This window comes from Tupaia chinensis, unplaced genomic scaffold, assembly GCF_000334495.1.
Source record: "Tupaia chinensis unplaced genomic scaffold, TupChi_1.0 Scaffold000023_1, whole genome shotgun sequence".
Taxonomy (NCBI): Eukaryota; Metazoa; Chordata; class Mammalia; order Scandentia; family Tupaiidae; genus Tupaia; species Tupaia belangeri.
This window is the reverse complement of record NW_006159453.1, coordinates 2,800,579-2,820,781: the sequence shown is the minus strand read 5'-3', so window position 1 is coordinate 2,820,781 and position 20,203 is coordinate 2,800,579. Positions and strand designations below refer to the sequence as shown.

The 20,203-nt window shown below is 35.0% G+C and overlaps 1 protein-coding gene and 1 long non-coding RNA gene across 2 annotated transcripts in view; one reads left to right on the top strand and one right to left on the bottom strand.

The window, feature by feature from the left end:
- Positions 1-20,203, bottom strand: part of ZNF644 (zinc finger protein 644) — a 93,455-nt gene that overhangs the window by 12,364 nt on the left and 60,888 nt on the right. The window contains 3 exon segments of the mRNA XM_027770520.1: positions 10,738-11,343; positions 11,515-12,346; positions 12,348-14,550. Coding sequence (XP_027626321.1) covers positions 10,738-11,343; positions 11,515-12,346; positions 12,348-14,550 — 3,641 coding nt within the window.
- Positions 1,402-11,612, top strand: LOC102493854 (uncharacterized). Its single transcript, XR_333219.2, has 3 exons — positions 1,402-2,603; positions 4,866-4,993; positions 11,536-11,612. It is a non-coding gene; the product is annotated as an uncharacterized LOC102493854 (long non-coding RNA).

Here is a 20,203-nt window from a genome sequence, read left to right as displayed (position 1 = left end):
AGAACATGTGAGAAATATTGCCATTAAAATGGAAAATCAAGCTTGACATTTAAAGGCCTAGTCTTCAGTTACCTAGAATATCTACTCAACCTAGACAATTGATTACTCTCTGTTAAAAGAAAAAAAAAAAAAAAGACAATTTGGTGGAGTTTAATTGAGCAAATCTTAACACTATTTGAATACGGCAGTTTGCTGGACCAACTTCAGAGCAACCCTGGGTAGCCTTGTCACACATTATTTAAGCTCCAGAAAAGGAAAGTGACGTGTATAGGAATGGGAAAGTGATGTACGAAAATGAAAGCGAAGGAATGCATCAATTGGATTGGTTACATTCTGAAGTTTCTCTGCATTAACACATTTTAAAAGGTGGGATGCCTGTGACTGGCTGAAGCCTACTTGCTGTGACTGGCTGTAACCTAGCCAAAAGAAAAAGAAAAAACAAAAGCAGCCTTTTCTATAATAAATGAGGTTGTGGTTTGTTTACAGCAACCACACAGGAGTACAGAGCTTTTCCAATATTCTTTAACACCCGCTAACCCTAAATATATGATACTTCACTGTGCAGATAAATGCAGATAGCTACATGCTCTTAATGAAGAATAGTACCACAGAAGTTAACCATAGCTAAGAAAATATATAAGCTCATCTTTCACTGTCTCATGGACAGCTTTCTGAAATCGAAGTTAGACCATGCTATTTTCATATTATAAAAAAATCCTTCAATAACTTGCTGAATCTTTATAACCATGCATTCAAAACATCAACGCAATATTTTTGGCATCACCCTCTCCAAACATCTAGAATCTCCTGGAATTTCTTAAACCCCAAATTTCATCTCTTTGAGCCCACACTATACTCTTCCTGCCTGGGATGTTCTACCTTCATCTCTTGTCCCTAAAACTCCACTCATCCTTCCAGTTAGCGGCACTACACTTGTACCTATGCCACTGGACCATGGATATGCCTACATAGCTGGAACACAGGCTCATTACAGCCTCTCAGACACAAGCTCGGCCCTGGTACAAGAACTCATCTTTTGGTGAATGAGTGAAAAACTTCTATGAATACTAATTTTCTTTTTTTTTCTCACATTTAAAAAATAATGACAAGGCCAGGCAAGCAGCATGGCGATTAAGGAAACTGGATCCCACATGGCGAACTGCATGGTTTGAGTCCTAGATGTGGCTGCTTGAAAAACATGCCAGGCCTGTTTTCATGTGAGCCCCAAATCCTGAGAGGACACTGGAGGAGAAAGGATTGCCACATGACCATCCCTGGGTTAGGGAGGTGATGGGGTGGGGGGGGAGTGATTTCTTACTTTCTCTCTCTCTGGCAAACACACATACCCTATAATAAGCCAAAAAAGTAAAATAAAATAATGACAAAAAACACACCAATATTTAACTATTTTTATTTTTTTCCTTTTCTCTCCTTTACAGACTCTACTTAATAATGAGACAAGTAGTAAAAAGCAGCAGGAAAAAGGAGCCCCTTACTCCGTAGCTACCCTCAACAGAAAGCCTACACTAAAATAAACAACCTCAACTCTTCCTGCACTCACAGCCAAGATGCCATTTAACTGTATACTATAATATCTTGCACATTTTTCTAATTTTGGTATTTTCCTAAACTCTGATGGCAGAGACGAGACACATATCGCACTTTTCACTTAATCCCCACACAGCCCACTCTGCAGAACGTACTAAGGTATCTCTTTTCAATAGAAACTGGTTTGCTCCATTAAAGTTTAATCTTATTAAGATCAAAACTTTCTTTTTTTTTTTTTTTTTTAAGTTTATTTATTTATTTATTTTTTAGAGACAGCGAGAGTGAAAGAGGCCCCTGAGGTCTTCATGCTGTGATCCATCCCCAGTCTTAGTCAGCCTGGATCATGGGCACAAGCACACTTCTGGTGTGTACAGGGATGCCCCAGGGTACAAATCTAGTATCTTCTGACATGGGTCCAGCAGCATTACCAATGCCCCACTGTCTGGCTCCATTCTATTTATATTCTTTCAGGCTGAATGAATCACTGTAAAAGTACGCAATTTCTTGAATATGCAATTTATAATAATTTTTAAAAGGACACTAAAGAGACACTCATGAAAGGAAAAGTACTTTAATGCATATTGCACCGTTTCACGCTACCTTTATTTTTTTAATCACAGCAGAAGGAGCTCCTGTAACACTTTTCATGATATATCTGAATGACTTTTCTAGTGGTTTCAAAACCCACTCAGCACCTGGTACTGTATATGTTCATTAGCACTTGTTGTAGCCTCTCTATGGCCAATTACATCATTAAAGCAGAAAACAGGCAACACACACACACACACACACACACACACACACCCTATTTAATAACATGCAAAACAAACTGGATGGTATAAAAAAATTAAATGCCGACTTAAAACATGTAAATAGATATACTGAAGTAGTGGTATTGATGGAAGTTCTAGTACCAATTTGTTAATTTTTTCTCATCAGAAAAGTCAATCATGATGTGTGAATCATTTGTTGCTGCAGTTGTGTTATACTTCCAAAACATTAGGAAGGAAGTGTTCTGAAGATAATGAAGTGAAAATCCTCCAAAATGTATTTGTGTATGTAAAAATGTTTTTCTTGCATTCACTTTAAATAAGTAACCAGAAAGTATAATTAACCTTAAATCCCAAAGTTCAGCATTTGATTTTAAAACTATGATCTACAGCTAAAAGCTGAAAGAGTAAATAAAATCCACAGGCTGTCACAGAACTGTTATAATTTCTACATACTTCTTTTTGTTGGTTCTAGTCAGTAATAGTCCTCAATCTTTGAGTGGTGACTTCTTAGTGGGTAGTAAATCAATTCACTGGATCATAAATAGCATTAATTTTTAATGAAAAATAATAAAATTATTAGAGTACATCACACTCAATTCAAGTGAGTAAGTGAGCAAGAGATTTCATGTGTATATTAATGTGAGTTTGTATGCAGGCTCATGATGTAAAATGGAGTCTGAGCAAAAATGTTGAGTGGCACCATTATTCTTTCTTCTTCTCAAGACATAACAGAATGCTATGTACTATACAGAGAAGTACTAGGCAAACGTGCTTTCATCTTATGGATCTATCTTCTTTCACAACATTCTCTCCACTCTGACTTTATTTTCCTTTCCTTACCTGTTCAATTTCACTCTTACTTTGACCTCAAAATACCTTTTTAATTCCCATCTGCAGATTAGGTTGGTAGAACATGCTTTACCTTAAATAATTTTAAATGTTCTAAAAATTTTAATAATTGGGATGACCATATAATTTATCATCAAACCTAGGACACTTAGAAAAGAGGCATAATTACTCAGTTTGGACAAGGTCAAATTAGTATGTATAGTTTCTCAATCAATAACTTATTAATACTGTGTTCTCAACATTTCCATTATGGAAAAGATATCATTTAATTACTTTTCATCACAAAAAGTTTTAATAATAATTAAAACAAAAAACCCAAAAGCCTTGAATAGAAATGATACCATAACCTTTCTCTGGATTTTAATGAAAACTACATAGTTTTATTAAGATAAGCCAGGAAAAAAAAATGGAATGAGTCTGTAAAACATTAATCTAAATAGAACAAATCTGACAGAAAAAAAAAGGCAAAGAAAAAAGAAAGCAAGCTACTACCAATAGTGCAGTCTATAGCAACTAGAATAAATTCCTGAACAGTAAGTCTCTCTTAAAGGAATAACATGGTATATAAAGTAAACACTTTGGTATTAAGTCTCTTTAGATATTGAAAAAGTTTCATATCTTACCTACAATTAAAGACATAAGATACTTTTTAATTAACTAATTAATTAGTCAAAGAGGTTTTTGCTATAGGGTATGTCTCTCTAGCCAGAGAGACAGAGAAGAAATGAGAAATCACCCCCCAGTCTCCTCTCAGGATTTTGAGCACATCTACACATGTGCCTGGTGTGAGTTTTAAGCTGCAGAGTTTGGGACTCAAATCGTTATAGACCTTATGGGAGTTCAGCACCTTAACCACTACACATCTGCTGGTCCCAACAACTTATTTGAATCTACCCAATGGACTACAAATTGGGTCAATTATGGGCAATTTAAAAAAAAATGTTTTTGCCATATGAGGCATGTGCTTGCTTGACAAAGAGAGAGAGAGAAATTATCTCTGAAAGTGAGAAATCAGCCTCCAGAGGAGATGGTCACACTGCAATCTCTTCTTCTCCATTCACCTCTTGGGATTTGGGAAACACACATATGCCTGGCATGATTTTCAAGCCACCAGGATTTAAACCGCAGTTGGCAATATGGGAATCCAGCACCTTAAGCACCATGCCACCTGCTGGCCCCATTATGGGCAAATTTTAATGTGTAAAAAGTATTCATTTTTGACAATTTAACATTCCCAAGCATAGTTACCTCTTCCAAGTCTTCAATTCTGAATTTTTCTACTCTCCTGGTTAGTTTCTATTACTAAATATATATACACATATATATTCATATATACCATCAATTCTTTTATTTAACTTTATTTATTTATTTATTTATTTACCTATTTTAATTTGACCAGAGAGGGACAGAGTGAGAGAGAAAGGGAAAGTGAGAAAGTAAGCCGCTAGGTTCGGGGCTCAGTTGGTTGGCCATGTGCGAGTACAGCACTCTTAACCACCATGCCAACTGCTGGCCCCAAGGAAGATTATTTTTAATTTACACTTGTTACCTTGGAATTAGTTTTAATGTTGCACAGTTCTCACAGATGCTTAAAATCTTCTATGCTTAAAAAAATTTCTAAGTGCTCCTGATTCCTAGTTCTGTTTTTTCTAATCCATGCTATTTTGGCATCTCTCATTTCTGATTTTCCACCAGAGGAAGAGTCCGTGGATGACAGCCTTCAGGATATATGCAAAGCTTATTTATAAAAATTCTTTTCTCTATGGATGAATAAGTGCATATTTTTGGAAGGCGGGTCCATAGCTTTCATAAAATTCTCAGAGGTAAGTGACTCAAAAAATATGAGAACTGTCAAATTAGAAGTGTTTGAGTCATCAGTAAATATTTTGAGAAAATTATGACTCTGTTGGGACAACAAGGCTAAAATAGTTATAATTATTAACAGTAACAAGAGTATTCTTTTCAGTCTATTCACGCTAACTGGAGAGAGATTAAGTTAGAAGGAATATTTCTTCCTCAAAATGTCACTAGTTCTAGAGAAGAGGCCAGAAGCTATTCTAAGAGCTGGTGACTTCTTAAGAAGGCTTGAAAGTGAATTCTATCACAGGTAAACAAATGGGCTTTTATCTCTACCATTTAATCTAGGACTCTCTGAGCATTTTCTTCAAGAGTGGATACCCAATTTCAAAACCACATGAATGAAACCTGCCCAAACTAGGGATAAGTAGCCTTATGGAGGCTTTATTCCTAGTTTCCTTTTATATTGCTTCAGTTTTGTGATATATTTAGTTAGGTGTTATAAAAATAAATTTGTAATTTATTAATCAGAAGATATATATTCGTGAGAAATGATGCTTGTTACTCATGTGAATTGGTGAATTCCTTATAATATAGAAACTTCTAGGACCACCAGGTTAGACCACTGCTTTTTTTTTTTTTAAGGTTTTTGCATGCTCGCTGGAGAGAGACAGCGACAGTGAGAGGGAAAGTAAGAAATCACCCCCTAGGGGTGATGGCGATGCTGCAATCCCTTCTCTTCCATTTTTCTCTTGGGATTTTGGGCATACGCGTACACACAAGTACCTGGTGTGATTTCCAAGCCGCTAGGTCCAGGACTTGAACTGTGGTCGGCCACATGGGAGTTTAGCACCTTAACCACTATGCCACCTGCTGGCACCGAGTGACCCTACTTTACACCAGAGATATAGAATAAAATAATATATAAGTGGAGTTTATAAATAAAATGTAGAAGTCTATTTGGAAAACAAAAAAAATTAATAAATCAGATGGTATGGATAAGCAGCAAATACACCTATTCTGCTCTACTTTTCAAGATAAAAATTTTTTTAAAAATTCAGAATTTATAAGGAAAGGAGGCATAGTTTTTTGTCTCTCAGAAGTGGGTACTGGGTGTGTGAAAACCATTACTCAAGGTTTTCTTTAGCTCTTCATTTTATTTTTCTTTATAAAAGCCTGCCAAATACCTGCTACATTTTCTAGCCCTCTGACATTTTGATTAGTATTTGTTAATGATATTTTAAAAACAATACTCTCTCTTTTCTTGATGGTTTAGAATATATCCCATTTCATACATATTACTTTTCTCTCTGATAAATGAAATTTTTAGATAATATTAGTAGAGATTTAATACTAGCTATTTCTTTTTTTTATTTTTTCACCTTAAGAGATTTTTGTTCTAGGGTATGTGCGCTCACCAGAGAGACAGAGAGATCAAAAGCGAGAAATCATCCCCCAGGGGAGATAGCCACGCCTCAACCTCTTCTCCATTCTCCTTCTCAGGATTTTGGGCGCGCACACGCACACACACACACACACACACACACACACACACACACCCCTAGCATGAGTTTCAGGCCAATGGGTCTGGGACCCAAACTGCAGTTGACCACACAGGAGTCCAGAGCCTTAACCACTACACAACCTGCTGGTCCCAATACCAGATATTTCTAAACAAACCATTGATTCTACGTCCTGAAGGATTTTTAAATGAGACAAAAACATTTTGTTTTAAATAGACTAATAAAATCTGGACTTGAAAGATCTTGCCTTGTTGACTATTTGCAAAATCTGCTTGAATAGTCATTATCAAACATTTTCTTGAGTTTTCCCAAGTTTAATCTAAACCAAACTATTTCTTGGGTCCCTGTTCTTTCTAATTAGTCTCTCATTTATTAAGTCTTCACCAGAATACTCCACACCTTAAACCCAACTGCATTTTAGAATTTATTAGCCTTTATTCTAAAATAAGACATCCAACAAGAAAATCTACTGTGGTGCCAGTCAGTGGCATGGTGGTTAAGGTGGCTGGATCTGACATGCACAATTATGCAGTTTCAGTCCCAGACCTGGCAGTTCTAAAAACATACTAGGCATATGTATATGCATGCCCAAACTCCCAAGATGAGGACGGAGGAGAATGGAGGAGAAGGGACTGTGATGTGACCACAGTTTCTTTCCCACTTCTCCTACCTCTCTCTCTCTCTGGTAAGCATGCATGAGCCCAACAGTAAATTAAAAAAAGAAAAACAGAAAACACAACCCAGGTATATGGTAGAAAATAGTGACTAAAAACAGAGATCTAGGGGAAAACAGCCTTGATTCGGATTTTCACTTTGCTATTAATAACTAAGTTTGGGCAAATAGCTTAAGTTCTCTAAGCCCAAGTTTCCTGTAAAATGAAATTATAATACCTATAACAAATATGGCTGATGCGAAATTATATGTTATACACAAAAATCGCCTAGCACGGTGCCCAACATATAGTCAGTGTTCAAGAAAGGTTAGTGGCTATGATGTTAACAGTAATGATAATTTCTCACTTCTACCGTCTCTTATTTTCCTTTGCCTCCCACCTCTGATGTCTGTACTTATAGAGTCTTAAGAAAGTGGGTATGTAAAATTATAGATTCACAGTAGGTAGATTAATGCAGTACAATAAAAACTGCTCTACTTCTCTCCCTTCAACAAAAATGGTCAACAGTCATCCCTGATCACTTGTGTATCAAGTCAAGAAATAAAGCAAAGAAGCAGAAGAAAGACACCAGTATGAACACAAGTGTTTCTTTGGCAGCAAGAACATATTGAATATAAGTTATAGGACATGAAGAACAAAAAAGTTGGGAAAACAATAACTACAAGAAAGCAGAAGGCAGTAATCTAAAAGAGCAAGAGAAATAAAGACCGGAAAAAGAATTTTAGGCAAAAGGATTTACATAGATCTATTTAGAAAAGAGTATATTTTAAGATGTGACAGAAATGGGATTTGCTGAAGCAGGGTAGCTTGAAAGAATACAAATGAAAGAGCAAAGCATTTTGCAGGGTATAAGAAGCATATTACATATGAGTAAGTTAATAAAATTTTCATAGATGAGCAGTATGAAGAGATATCTGCAAGGTTGGGCTAGCCAACCAAAAATAACACAGAAATGTGCATGTTAACACATACGTGCAGTTATATTTATTAATCCTCAATATTGTTTTGGGGCATTAAAAGAAAAATCTATTCAGTTGTCAGCCTGGGCCATTATTAAGGCTTGCCCCTTCAAAGAGCTGATCTATAAACTAATGAAACTCAATAGAGTTTGTTTAGTTTAGTAATCAATCTTACGTATTTAAAGTTTCTTAATAAAGCATTTCCTCAAGCTAGAAATGTAATCTTTTTTTTTTAACCACAGAGAGGTATCTTACTAAAATCTACTAACAAAAATAAATTTAAAAAATCAAAATAGTATAATTTAAAAATCAATAGAATTAATGTAGACTTGAAAGTTCCACACCTCTACTGGGTTATTTTTTTTTAATCCCAAATCTAGTCAATAAGAATCAAATGAAAAAAATAACGTGCTCGAATTTACACCTAACAGTTTACAAGTTGCTGAAGTTTAATGTGTATTCAGACTCAGCTGCTGCTTACTAAAGAAAGCTATAAATATTATCTGAATTAGCACCAGTCTGGTGAGAAAAAAAAGTGTATTGTATCAAACAGACTTGCTGTGATATCTGTTCAAACATACCTGTACCAGTCAAAAGTCCAGCACTCTTCTTTCGTGCATAAGCGCGTAAGTGGTTGGACAGGCTAACAGCACTTGTAAACGTCGTATTGCAATGCACACATGTTCTAAGCTTCACAGGCATACCTATCATTCAAAAGAAAACTATAATCCAGTTCTCACTTCAAAAAGTGAAATTTTCTTAGCGTAAAGTGTGTAGAAAAGTACCACAATAAAGATGGTTTAGAAAACGTTTCATTGAATTAGCTTAACTTAAAATAAGGAGGGGGAATTAAGTTAACTCTTATTAGTTCGTAGTTAGTATTTAGAGCCGACCTGTGCTCTTTGGAAAGGTAGAAGGGAATGACTTGAACCTCTGAACTCCTCTGGATTTAACACCTATTATCACTTTCTTGCAGATTTCTGTGTTACGCAGATCACTTCTAAAACCTACTAAAATACAATCCTGTGATTTGAATAGCACAGTTCTGTTGAGAAGTTTCAAAGCTTACAACATTACCAATAAAAAGAATTTAAGAGTCTAGTTGACAAAGTGGTAATTAAAGTGTTTTACCCACAAAACCGTAAAAGGCTCAATACTAAATTAGGCTTTCTGATGAAGGCTGGGAGAAAAGGTGGTAAAACACACCACTGAACAGCTGTTAGACACAACATTTTATTCAGGGCATTTTATGTTCATTACTCTGAATGCGCAATCAATAATGAAAGTTAATGATTTGAAGTTTTTTGCTAAAATCTTTGTGCTAAATAAATGATCAACAAGCTAACATCTTAGTAATTGCAGGAAAGAAAACATGTTGAAACAATGAACTCCTAACTTCTCAGACAACCCTCACTCCCCCAACATGTTTCAATTGGTTTCTTCAATATAAATCACATGATAATCACAAATATGCTTTCATTCTTGTAAGTATACTACCCTTGATCAACATAGCTAACACAGCTTCCCTACATTTTATACTTCTAAAAATACTAAAAGCTATTAACTTTGAAAAATTCTTTGTACAAAAAAGGTATATTATTATCCACAAGCCCGTACAAGATAGACTGTTTTTCAAACCACTTACAGTACAAGGTCATCTTTCCTTAAATTGAAACTCCACTACAAATACTGAAATATCTCAATGTCTGCCCAAAATAAACAAACAAACAAAAAATTACAGCAATTTTATTCATTATTAATCCACTGGCAAGTCACTTAGACACATTCGTTCAACTTAGGACTCTATAAGACTAAATAAAACTTGAGCATTCTTAACCTCCAAGAGAAAACTTTAAAGACACAAAACTTTTCCAGTGCCTAAGTACAAACCAGACTTAACAATACCAAATAAAGTTTAGCTATTTTATCTGCTATATCACTTGCCAAAACATATAAAGGTCTCCTAGGAAAAGGAAAAAACTACTGGCGCACAAACACTAAGCTAAATCATCTGTTCCATCAGAACACCACTGGAGAATCTAAAATACCAAACAAACGTTTTATACTCACAACAGTTCTCTAAAACCAAACTACCCCACAGTACAATGAGGAACTTGAGTTAATCACAGCACACACCAACCACCAAACCATTCCATTTAAAAAGTCTGTTTTAACTACGCAGTGGGGAAAAAAAATATCAATAGCTAAATCTTTAAAACATTATCATTTTGGAGCACTAGCAAAAATACAACAGAGGTTTGCCTACATGGCAAAGTTATGCTTTTGAACAATGTCAACCTCCCGTCCATAACCATCCTCTAGCCGCAGCAAATTCCTTTTACAGAGCAGCTTTTCATTTGTTTGTTTTTATGGTTTGCTTTTGCCTTTGTTCTCACCTCACATTCAGACCAAGAAATGAGGCATATCAGTGCTGATGAACATCAATGGATGTGTTATATAGAAATGACAGTAGAATAACCAATCTGTGCTCTGCTAAAAAGCAGCTTAAATAAGATGATTCTGAGAAAGTGTTTTCCACAAATATCCCATTAAAGGAAGCATAACTAAAATGTTTAAATTATAAATGACGAGATTGTCATAAATGTCCTCTTACCTGAGTGCATAGTCAAGTCCATTTTTTGTGGTTGATACATCAATGGACTGTCTTCACTTAATGGAAGAACACATTTCTGAACAAATCTCTTTCTTGCTGTCTGATTATGCATCTTTTGAGGAGAAATAGCAGAATTCCTTTCTTCACCCATCCTTTTATTTTTAAGAAGTTCTATCAGAGTGAGAGACTGATTCTTTTTTCCACTGGGCAGTTCTGGTTTTGTTTCATCATATTCATTTAAGAAATTCAGCCCTTCTTCCTCTGATGCAGACACTGACAGAGCTTCAGTCTTTAGGCCATTACGGTATGCTTCAAGAGGTATTACATTTTGAGATAGAAAGTCATCACTTGATGCAAGTTTTTGAGCTACAAATGGTCTGGGAATAATACGACGACTGTTCAATGCCTTTAAGATTTTTTCATATTTTTCTTCATTTTGCATCATCTCATTCAGAACACAGATTGGAGATTTGTGAGCATCCCATTTGGTCTTTCCAAGTCTTTTCAGGTGGCCTCTAACATGATTTGATAACCCAATTTTAGTATCAAACCAACCACCACAGAGCTGACAAGTGTGTTCAGAAGTGGTTTCAGATTTCTCTATAGCTAAAAGAAATTTGTTAAGAGTAATATCAGAATATTTTTTAATAAACTGACCACCCTAAAATGAATTAACTTTGAAATATGAAATGACGGGATTCTAAATATAGACCAAATCCACACCAAACTTTTAAACCGTCTGAATTTGCATACATACTCATTACCATGAGAACTTACCTTTTCTAACTCGCTTAACAGGTGTCCCTGTGCCAGTTCTTTTAAAATGTTGCATTTTGTCACTTGTGGCTATTTGTTCTGGTGATACAACATGACGAGCTTCATAGCTTAATCCTGCTCTGTGAAGATGTCCCCGGACGTGATTTGACAACCCAACACCTGTTTCAAATGTTGCTGGGCAGTAAGGACAAGATTTCTTCTCAAGAGACAAATCAGTCCAGTGAAAAACAGAACCATGCTTTGACAATGAAGTTTCTGCATTTTCTAAATGCTGAGGATCATGTATCTCATGCAAGAAATTATTAGTTCCAGCATCTTCATAATATTCAAAATAAAAGCCATCATTTTGATCATAACTAAGGGCAGCATTTTCTTCAGGCTCTTGACTTTCTACTTTGCTTTTAAATAAAGGAAATAAGTTTACATGTTCTTGATTAATATCACTGTAAGTTTCATCTTCTATGGCATGTGTAGTGTAGTCACCTAGTTCAACATTATCCCAGGAGCTTTCATCTTCTGTTTCATAACTATCTTTCTTTTCAGCAGAATTAAGTTTTTGCAAAACAACAACAGTCATTTTATGTAAAAAATCAGGATAGGTATCCAAATCTTCTCCTTCAACAGAACTTTCCTTCTTAGATTCCTTAATTACTCTCTTTACAGCTACACGTCTATGGTCTTTGAAGCTTTCTGGCCTTTTGGTGTCAGGGTTATGAGGGTCTGAAATAAAACTATTGTTGCGAGAATTACTTGATGATGAAAACAGATGTAAAGAATTTAATGAACTAGATTCTTTTTTGGAATGCAGAGGGTATGAGCCCCCTGATTTTTTTAATCATCCTGTAGTTTTCATATTTGTGTCTACATAAATAGTTGCTATTTGCCTTGGCATTCGATTTTTCTTTTGCTGCATGATGGAAATATTTAGGTTTTTGGTCAATGCTGTTTTTAATAATAACAGTCTTATGAGAAGAGTTGTTTTGATTGCACATGTTTACACCTGACTGGGCAATGCTTTTTCGAGCTTTCTGTATTCGGTGTGGCCTATGGAACTTTGAAAAATCACCTGGCTGTGATGATGATCCAAATGCTCGCTTTACATCTTGTTTTAAAACAGAGTTCTTTGGAAATGTGGTTGACTGCTGTTTCATTAATGGCTTAGTGCTGTCGATATCTATAGGTTCTTCAAGGATGTCGCTTTTTCTTTAATCAAGCCCAAGAGGATTATCAAATGAATCAATGCATGGTGATTAATGCAAGTACTCCATGTGCTTTTTTAAAATACTTCTGGCTGAAGAAGTAAAAGGACACGTCTTACACATGTAAGGAGCTGACTTTGTGGATGATCCTATAACAGAGTCTTTCATAAAAGTCTTTTTTTGTGTTTTTCTCTGGCCTGTATCAGAACTCACCACAGGGCATTTTACCAGTGCTCCATGGGCAATGCCTCGATGGCATTCTAACTCATTTTCTGTCACTGCCATAAAATTACACTCTTCACAGCAGTAGTACCCTTTACCTTTTTCATGAGTTTTAGCATGTTGCACAAATGTTTTAGGACAATTGGTACCAAATACACACTGAGGACACTGTAATCGTGCACTTCTTCCTTCATCCTGAAGTTCTTTCAATTCACGGATTTCCTCCATGAGCTTTTGTCTTCTTTCCTGGTGAATAATCATATGTTTTAAAAGTGAGTTGCGGTCACGAAATGTCCGTCCACATTCTCTACAAGCATATGGCCTTGGGACATTGAGATGGCGAAAGTGACTATTCCCATCTAAATGATACATCATATGCCTGTGGAGATGCTTTTTCTCCCTAAAATTCTCATTGCACTTAGCACAGGGGTAGAATGATGGCTCTTCAGCACTGAAAGTTGCAGGTGACTCAGAATCACTCTCTTCACATTTTTTTTTTAAAGTATTTGAAAGAAAAGTGCTAGTATGAACAGGGGAACTGTCTTCTCCACACTTATCTGGATTATAAATTAAATGTTGAAAACCATCCACAGATTCCAAGTCTTCATCAGTTGATTCAGGCTTCACTTTTGATAATGTATATTTCGGTGAATCTATTGCTTGTAGCTCTTCATTCTGTTCCAGAAAGTCTACTTCTAGCATTTTTGATTTATTGGGTACACAATTAGAATCACTAAAGCAATCCTCAGTATAACGAGTTATCTTGCTTACATCCATTTTTCGCTTTCTTTTTTTTTCTAAACCTACTTTAGAATGAACTGGAGCTTTGTCCACAGTTTCTTCATTAGTCATAAGAAACTGAATAAACTCTTTTTGGGGATCCCAGTTTGCATCATTTTCTGACCTAAATTCATCTGTACCTGAGGAAATTCCTGTTAATGTACTGACACTATCATCTTTTACCAGTAAATCTTCACTATCTTCACCCACCTCCACTTGATCTATTAAAGTGCTATCTGACTTTATGCTACTCCCTACTGAATTCTGAATGTCACAACCAACTGAAGCAGAGGTAGGAAGTTTTTTAATGGAATGGGTTGGATTCTCAGCATGTGCTACATCTGATAACAAAAATAAAACTTGGTGTTGACTCCCTTTCTGTGGTGTAGACAGCTGAAGATCAGCTGCTGCCTTCAAAGTTGAACAAGACTCTGTTGTTGGTTGATCCACAGGCTGTCCAGTGGTTAATGAAACACTGCCTTTATTCATATTGTAAGTCTTAGTTAAGGAGGAGTGTGAAACTGGTCCATTAACAGCAGCTGCTTTAGGCAAGATCAAGTTTTCACTAGAAACAGAAGGAGCACCAGCATGTATAAATAAAGAAGACTGGCCTCCACTTAAGGCTTTTTCAGATTTGTCCTTTGACAGTTCTTCAGGCAGAGTCAATGTATTGTTTTTCTGAAATGATGTTTGACAATCTTTTGGTTTATGAACTCCACTCTCTTTCTCTGAGATAAAACTGTTGTCATCTAGGAGTTCTTCTTTAGCACCAGTAATATCGGTGTTTATCTTCAAATCATCCATATTGTTGGCAAGCCCATTTAACACATTTAGTCTAGAAAATGGAAACAAAAAATTAGATTTACATGAAAGAAAAAATGCTATTAGAATGTATGAAGAGTTGAAAGCACACATTTTTATTAGTTTAATTTTCTATTGTTTTATATTGAAATCCTAAAACCTTTAAAAAAAATGAAGCAATACTTTTAAAAAGAATTACAGAGGGACCAGCAGATGGCATAATGTTTACGTTGCTGGACTCCCATGTAGTCACTGGTAGTTCAAGTCCTGGACCCGGATGATTAAAACTCAAGCCTGGTGCGTGTGCGTGAATCTGTGCATGCCCAAAACCCTGAGAGAAGAATGGAGGAGATGGGATTGCAGTGTGGCCATGCCCCCCGGGGGAGTGATTTCTCGCTTTCTGTCTGTCTCTCTCTGTCTCTCAGATGAACATACATGACCTATAGCAAAAATCTCTCTTAAAAAAACAAAAAGAATCTCATAAGTTTTAATATTGTTTTTCATGCTAGTTACCAACAATGATTCAATAATGCATATATACAAAATGTCTAGGGTAAAACAACACATACACACATACATACATATACACATGTAATATTAATAATTAAAATCTCTTAAATCTGTTGCTAATAAAATTATTTCACTTAAGACTGGGATAGTGATGACTGTACTAGAGAATAATTTAAATTATTTAACACTGGGGAACCAGCAGTTAGCGTAATGGCTATGTCTCTGGATTCCCACGTAGTCGACCATGGTTCACATCCCAGATCTGGTGGCTTAAAACTCACGCCGGGCGCCTGGGCATGCGTGCCCAAGATCCCGAGTGGAGAATGGAGGAGAAGGGATTGAGGCGTGACCATCCCCTCCATGGGGTGATTTCTCGCTTTCCATCTCTATGTCTCTCTCTGTCTGGCGAGCACACGCGCCCTATAGCAAAAAATCTCTCCAAAAAAAAAAAAATTATTTAACAATGCACACACACAAAAAAGTTTTGTAACTTAAAAGTTCAATCCTGGAAGAAGGTTATAAAACACTACCCAGTAAAGACCTTCATTTGAGTGAATACTTTTGCTATAACTATCAGTGGTTTATGTACAAATAATCATTTTAATTTTTTTAAGAGAGATTTTTGCTATATGACACATGTCCTCGCCAGAGAGACAGAGAGAGACAGAAACCCTCAGGGGATGATGGCCACACTGCAATCCCATCTCCTCCGTTCTCCTCTTGGGATTTTGGGCATGCATACGCGTGTGCCAGGTGTCAGTTTTAAGCCGTCAGGTCTGGGACTCGAACAACAATCGAGTATGTGGAAGTCCAGCAATTTAACCATTATGCCATCTGCTGGTCCCTGTAATTTTAATTTTTAAAAGTATCTATGACTGCTGTGCTCTTAAAATGTTTAGCATTCTTCTAAAATTATACTAATTTTAATAATGCTCTATTTGTGGGGTTTTATTCAATCCTTATTCAAATTATCCTTATTTCTAAATTTAACTTCACCAAAGAAAAAATTAATAAAGCTTTATTTTATTTTTATATGTTACACTTCCATACCCTGGGCCTCCAAATTCTAGGAATTTTTTAAAGCAGTTATCCCTTTTATAATCTGACAGCATAGTGCAATGGCCTAAAAAATTTTACAAGGAAACATTATAAATATATATTTTTAATTTATTTCCTGTAAAATGTAGATTAAAATGTTCTAGGTATTTTTGATAGTATATTTAATCATAATGAGAAGAGAACACAATATTTTAGGGAAAAACAGAGACTTCTGAATGTCTGAGAGACATTTATTCCATGGCTGTAATGACTATCTCTACTAGATTTCCCTTGAAGCCCATCCTTATACTGCACTTAAAAATGACCTCATTGTACTGGAACTGCCTGTCTTCTTGGAAGAGTATAAGCTCTTTGAGGACAAAACTTGAACCTAGTCATATGCAATCATATTTCTAGAACCTAGCAGAGATGCTTAGACAATATCAGTTTAAATAAACACCTGAACATATGTTGAATGAATAAAAACACAACTGCAAAATCAAAATAAAAGTCCCTTAAGTATAAAAAGAAAGATATTCTTACTATAGAATGTGGATACCTCATCCGAACAATTCAAATTTTATGTTTGTGATATCTTGACTCAGCAATTATAGCAAGGTGCTCAAAATATCCCATTAATTCTCATGGACAATGTAAAGAACCAGCTATGTGACAACTCTAAGTCTTAACTATTTGAAGTATTAGCATAAACTTTTCTGTTTTTTTCCTTTTGTACGTAACAATAAATGCAACTTACTCACTCTTCAAATACTTATTGAGCCCTTACTATATGCCAGGCACTGCTTTATAGTATTAGGGATATAGTAGTAAACAGTCTAAACAGACAAAGTTCTGCTCTCAGGTAAAGGAAAAAGTCTTCATATTGTATTTTAAATTTGATAAAAAGTAATACTATTTTAGGACAGCAGGGCCTTACGATCTAATATTTAGAAATTAAATCATTTTCAATAAAATTCAATATTTCTATTATCCTTTATAGTACCAATTTCATGTTTTATAAAATATTAAATCTAGCTAAATAAATAACCTTTTTCTTGTTTGAGAACAAGTACTTAAAATATGGCCATATCCTTTCCTCAAAATGTGTTATTTAATATATCAAATATTACAAATATCTTTCTTTGGCACTGTTATTTACACCAACAATCATTTTTCTGCCTCTCATAGATTTTAGAATTCTGTTTTGAGACTGGCAAACTTCCACAGTAATAAAAATAGACTCCCAATAAGATCATATTCAACGATATCACCCCAAAATGGTGCTAATGCAGCACCCAGCAGGAGTCTCTACATCACATACACAGAAGTTAAAAATGGGCAGCACATAAACATGTGTTAGGAAGGAGTGTGCAAATGTCAATGAAAAGAAAAGCAAGCCTTGATGTTTACCATTACCCATTCTTGATAGTTCTCATTAAACGAGATAGAAAAAGTAAAAGGCCTCAATAGCAACAATCTCTAAAACTGAAATGAACACAATTTTTAAAAGCTAGCTTGAAAGACAGTTACTTTGTGTTCCCACTTATTATCATCACAGAAGTAGACAAATATATGCTTAGTCGATTTGAAAGCCTATATTAGCTTTTCTCAACAGGAAGCAACGTTGCTAACGAAGTGGTAAATTCAGTGTTAATGAGTGGCTTCTCTGTTACCACCTCTGAGGTAAAACCTTCCATGTTGTATGTTCTACCCATCTGTTCTGGTGTTAGAGGTTCAGAGATGGAACAGACGCTTCCCATTTAAAGCAACTTCATTGGTACCCCCTGAACAGCAGGGTTACGAATGAGAATATCATGTCGCGTGGAGCTTGGAGACTGCATCCTCATTATTCGAATGGTTTTATAAGAGTTTTTCGTAATTTTGAAGATATCAAACTGTTCTGAATGTAATAAAAAATGTTCAAAACGTATTTTATCTACAAAACGCATCCAGTAAAAAAGAAAAATCAAATTAAATATTGTTAAAATATAAAATGAGATTGTAAAACAATCAAAGTTTTCCTTCAAATCTACATAATGAAATATGACTTGCTTGCCCCCAATTTAATCATTATCTCTACTCAAAAATAAAATGTTTATGTTTCAGGTAAGTGGAAAACCTTCCTTAGCACTAAATCTATGGCATCAGAATATATGCTGTATGAAATTGACTTTAGTAAGCTAGTATTTTAGGGACAACTGAAAATTTTTCTGGCTGAATTTTTAGAATATAACTATAAAATGTTCCAAATATTTTTTTTCTTAAAAACAGTATTTAAGACGCATAGATGTTGCACTGTATGACGGAACTAAGGATTTTGACATCAAAACTACTTCCCTACGTTCACAGAGGGTTATGTGGCATCCTGGCAAGAAAGCATCTGGGCCAATAAGCCAATTCTACACAGTCTCAAATACCTTTATATAGTCACAATAAATAACAGAGACAGTTTATGTTACTACTGGGTTGTCAGCAATGTCATGACACATTTTTGCATAGAAAAACAGAAAAATACATCATGACTTTCCCCACAACAACCTAATATAACAAATTTGGGGCATATTTGAAGGTAAGCATTATTTATTAAGTCTTTAAAAGGGAATAAAGTAAAACAAAATAAATGAACTAATATAATACTATATTGTTTGGACCCCTAAATTTCAATTCAATGAATTCAACAAATTTGCTATATTAATTAGGATCTTTTAAAATAATATGTAGATGCCATTATTAATTCCTCTCCCATTTAATCATTTAACTGCAAAAATTTTATCGTAACTGAATTTTAAGTTCTCTAAAAAATTCCACTTTCTAAAAAAGCTGCAAATGAAAATTTAAATCTACATAAAACATATTTCAGAGTTTAGAAAATCATAATGAGTTCTACAGCTATAACTGCCTCTAGTTATATACTGTGAGCATTAAAAAAAGTACAAAGGTCAGATCTGTCTTCAAGATGACAGATCATCACTTATGTGCCTCAAGCTAGACTTATTGTCTCAGAAATCTCAAACATCAGTATTTTTGCAAACTATCAGCACTTGCTATAACACCCTCACTACACTACATCTTGAGGTTACTACAGAAGAAATGAGGTGATAATTGCATATTAACATAATTATTCTGTAATCCCTCTGAGCAAGCTTCCCAGGTCACTCAGTAATTCAGATTAGATACAACCTTCCTGTCATCAAATCTATGCTGTCCACTTTCTGTTCATGAATAATTCTTTTTTTGATAGAAAGTTAGCCTAATTTCATTCTTTTATGTACATTATTAAGTGTATTTATTACAAGTAGGTTAACATTTTGTGGATACTCATAATGCCAACCTTTGTCATGCAGTATAATTTCACACAAAAATATAGTAAAATTTGCTTTCATTCTATTAGTTCATTAATAACTATATTACACAGTTATACATAAATTATAGTGCTGCCTACTAGCTGAGTTACAGTTAGGATTTGTCGGGTTTTCACAAATCCTATGTTCATTTAAATTATCCTTCAGAACACATGACAACTTCAGTTAGTAAGATGAGAGACTGGGTCAAGAAGGAAAAAAAAATTCACAACTGTCATTCTAATTGCAAAACAAATCTTAATTAACTGAAATACTACTCCTAAAATTACTGCAGTATTTAAGCCTATATATTCATATATATATAGTCATCGGAAAAATCATATTTTTTTCTGTTTTTCTATGCAAAAATTAGTCATGACTTTTCTGATGACCCAACATCTAGAACTACAAGCAATGTACAAACTATATACTTATCTTACTCAGTGCACAATTTAAAAGAAGACAAAGTATACTACATAACCAAGTTATCCAAATAGGATTCTGTTCTGGATGTCACATTGAGTAGAAACAATAAAAAAATACAGAACATTTATTTATAAGGCTATCAAGCACGAGGTTGACTCTAAAACCATGCCCCATAATGAAATGAAGAGACAACTTGGTATGTTTAGCCCCTACAATTAATAATCTTCAAATGTTTGAAGGTTTGGCAAACATAAAATCAATGTGCTCAGATCATAAACATGTGAACTTGTCTCAAGATAGAGAAAAACTAAAAGCAAAGACCATTCAACGTGCAGAGTTATCTTACATAACAGGGAACTGGAATGGTTCAGC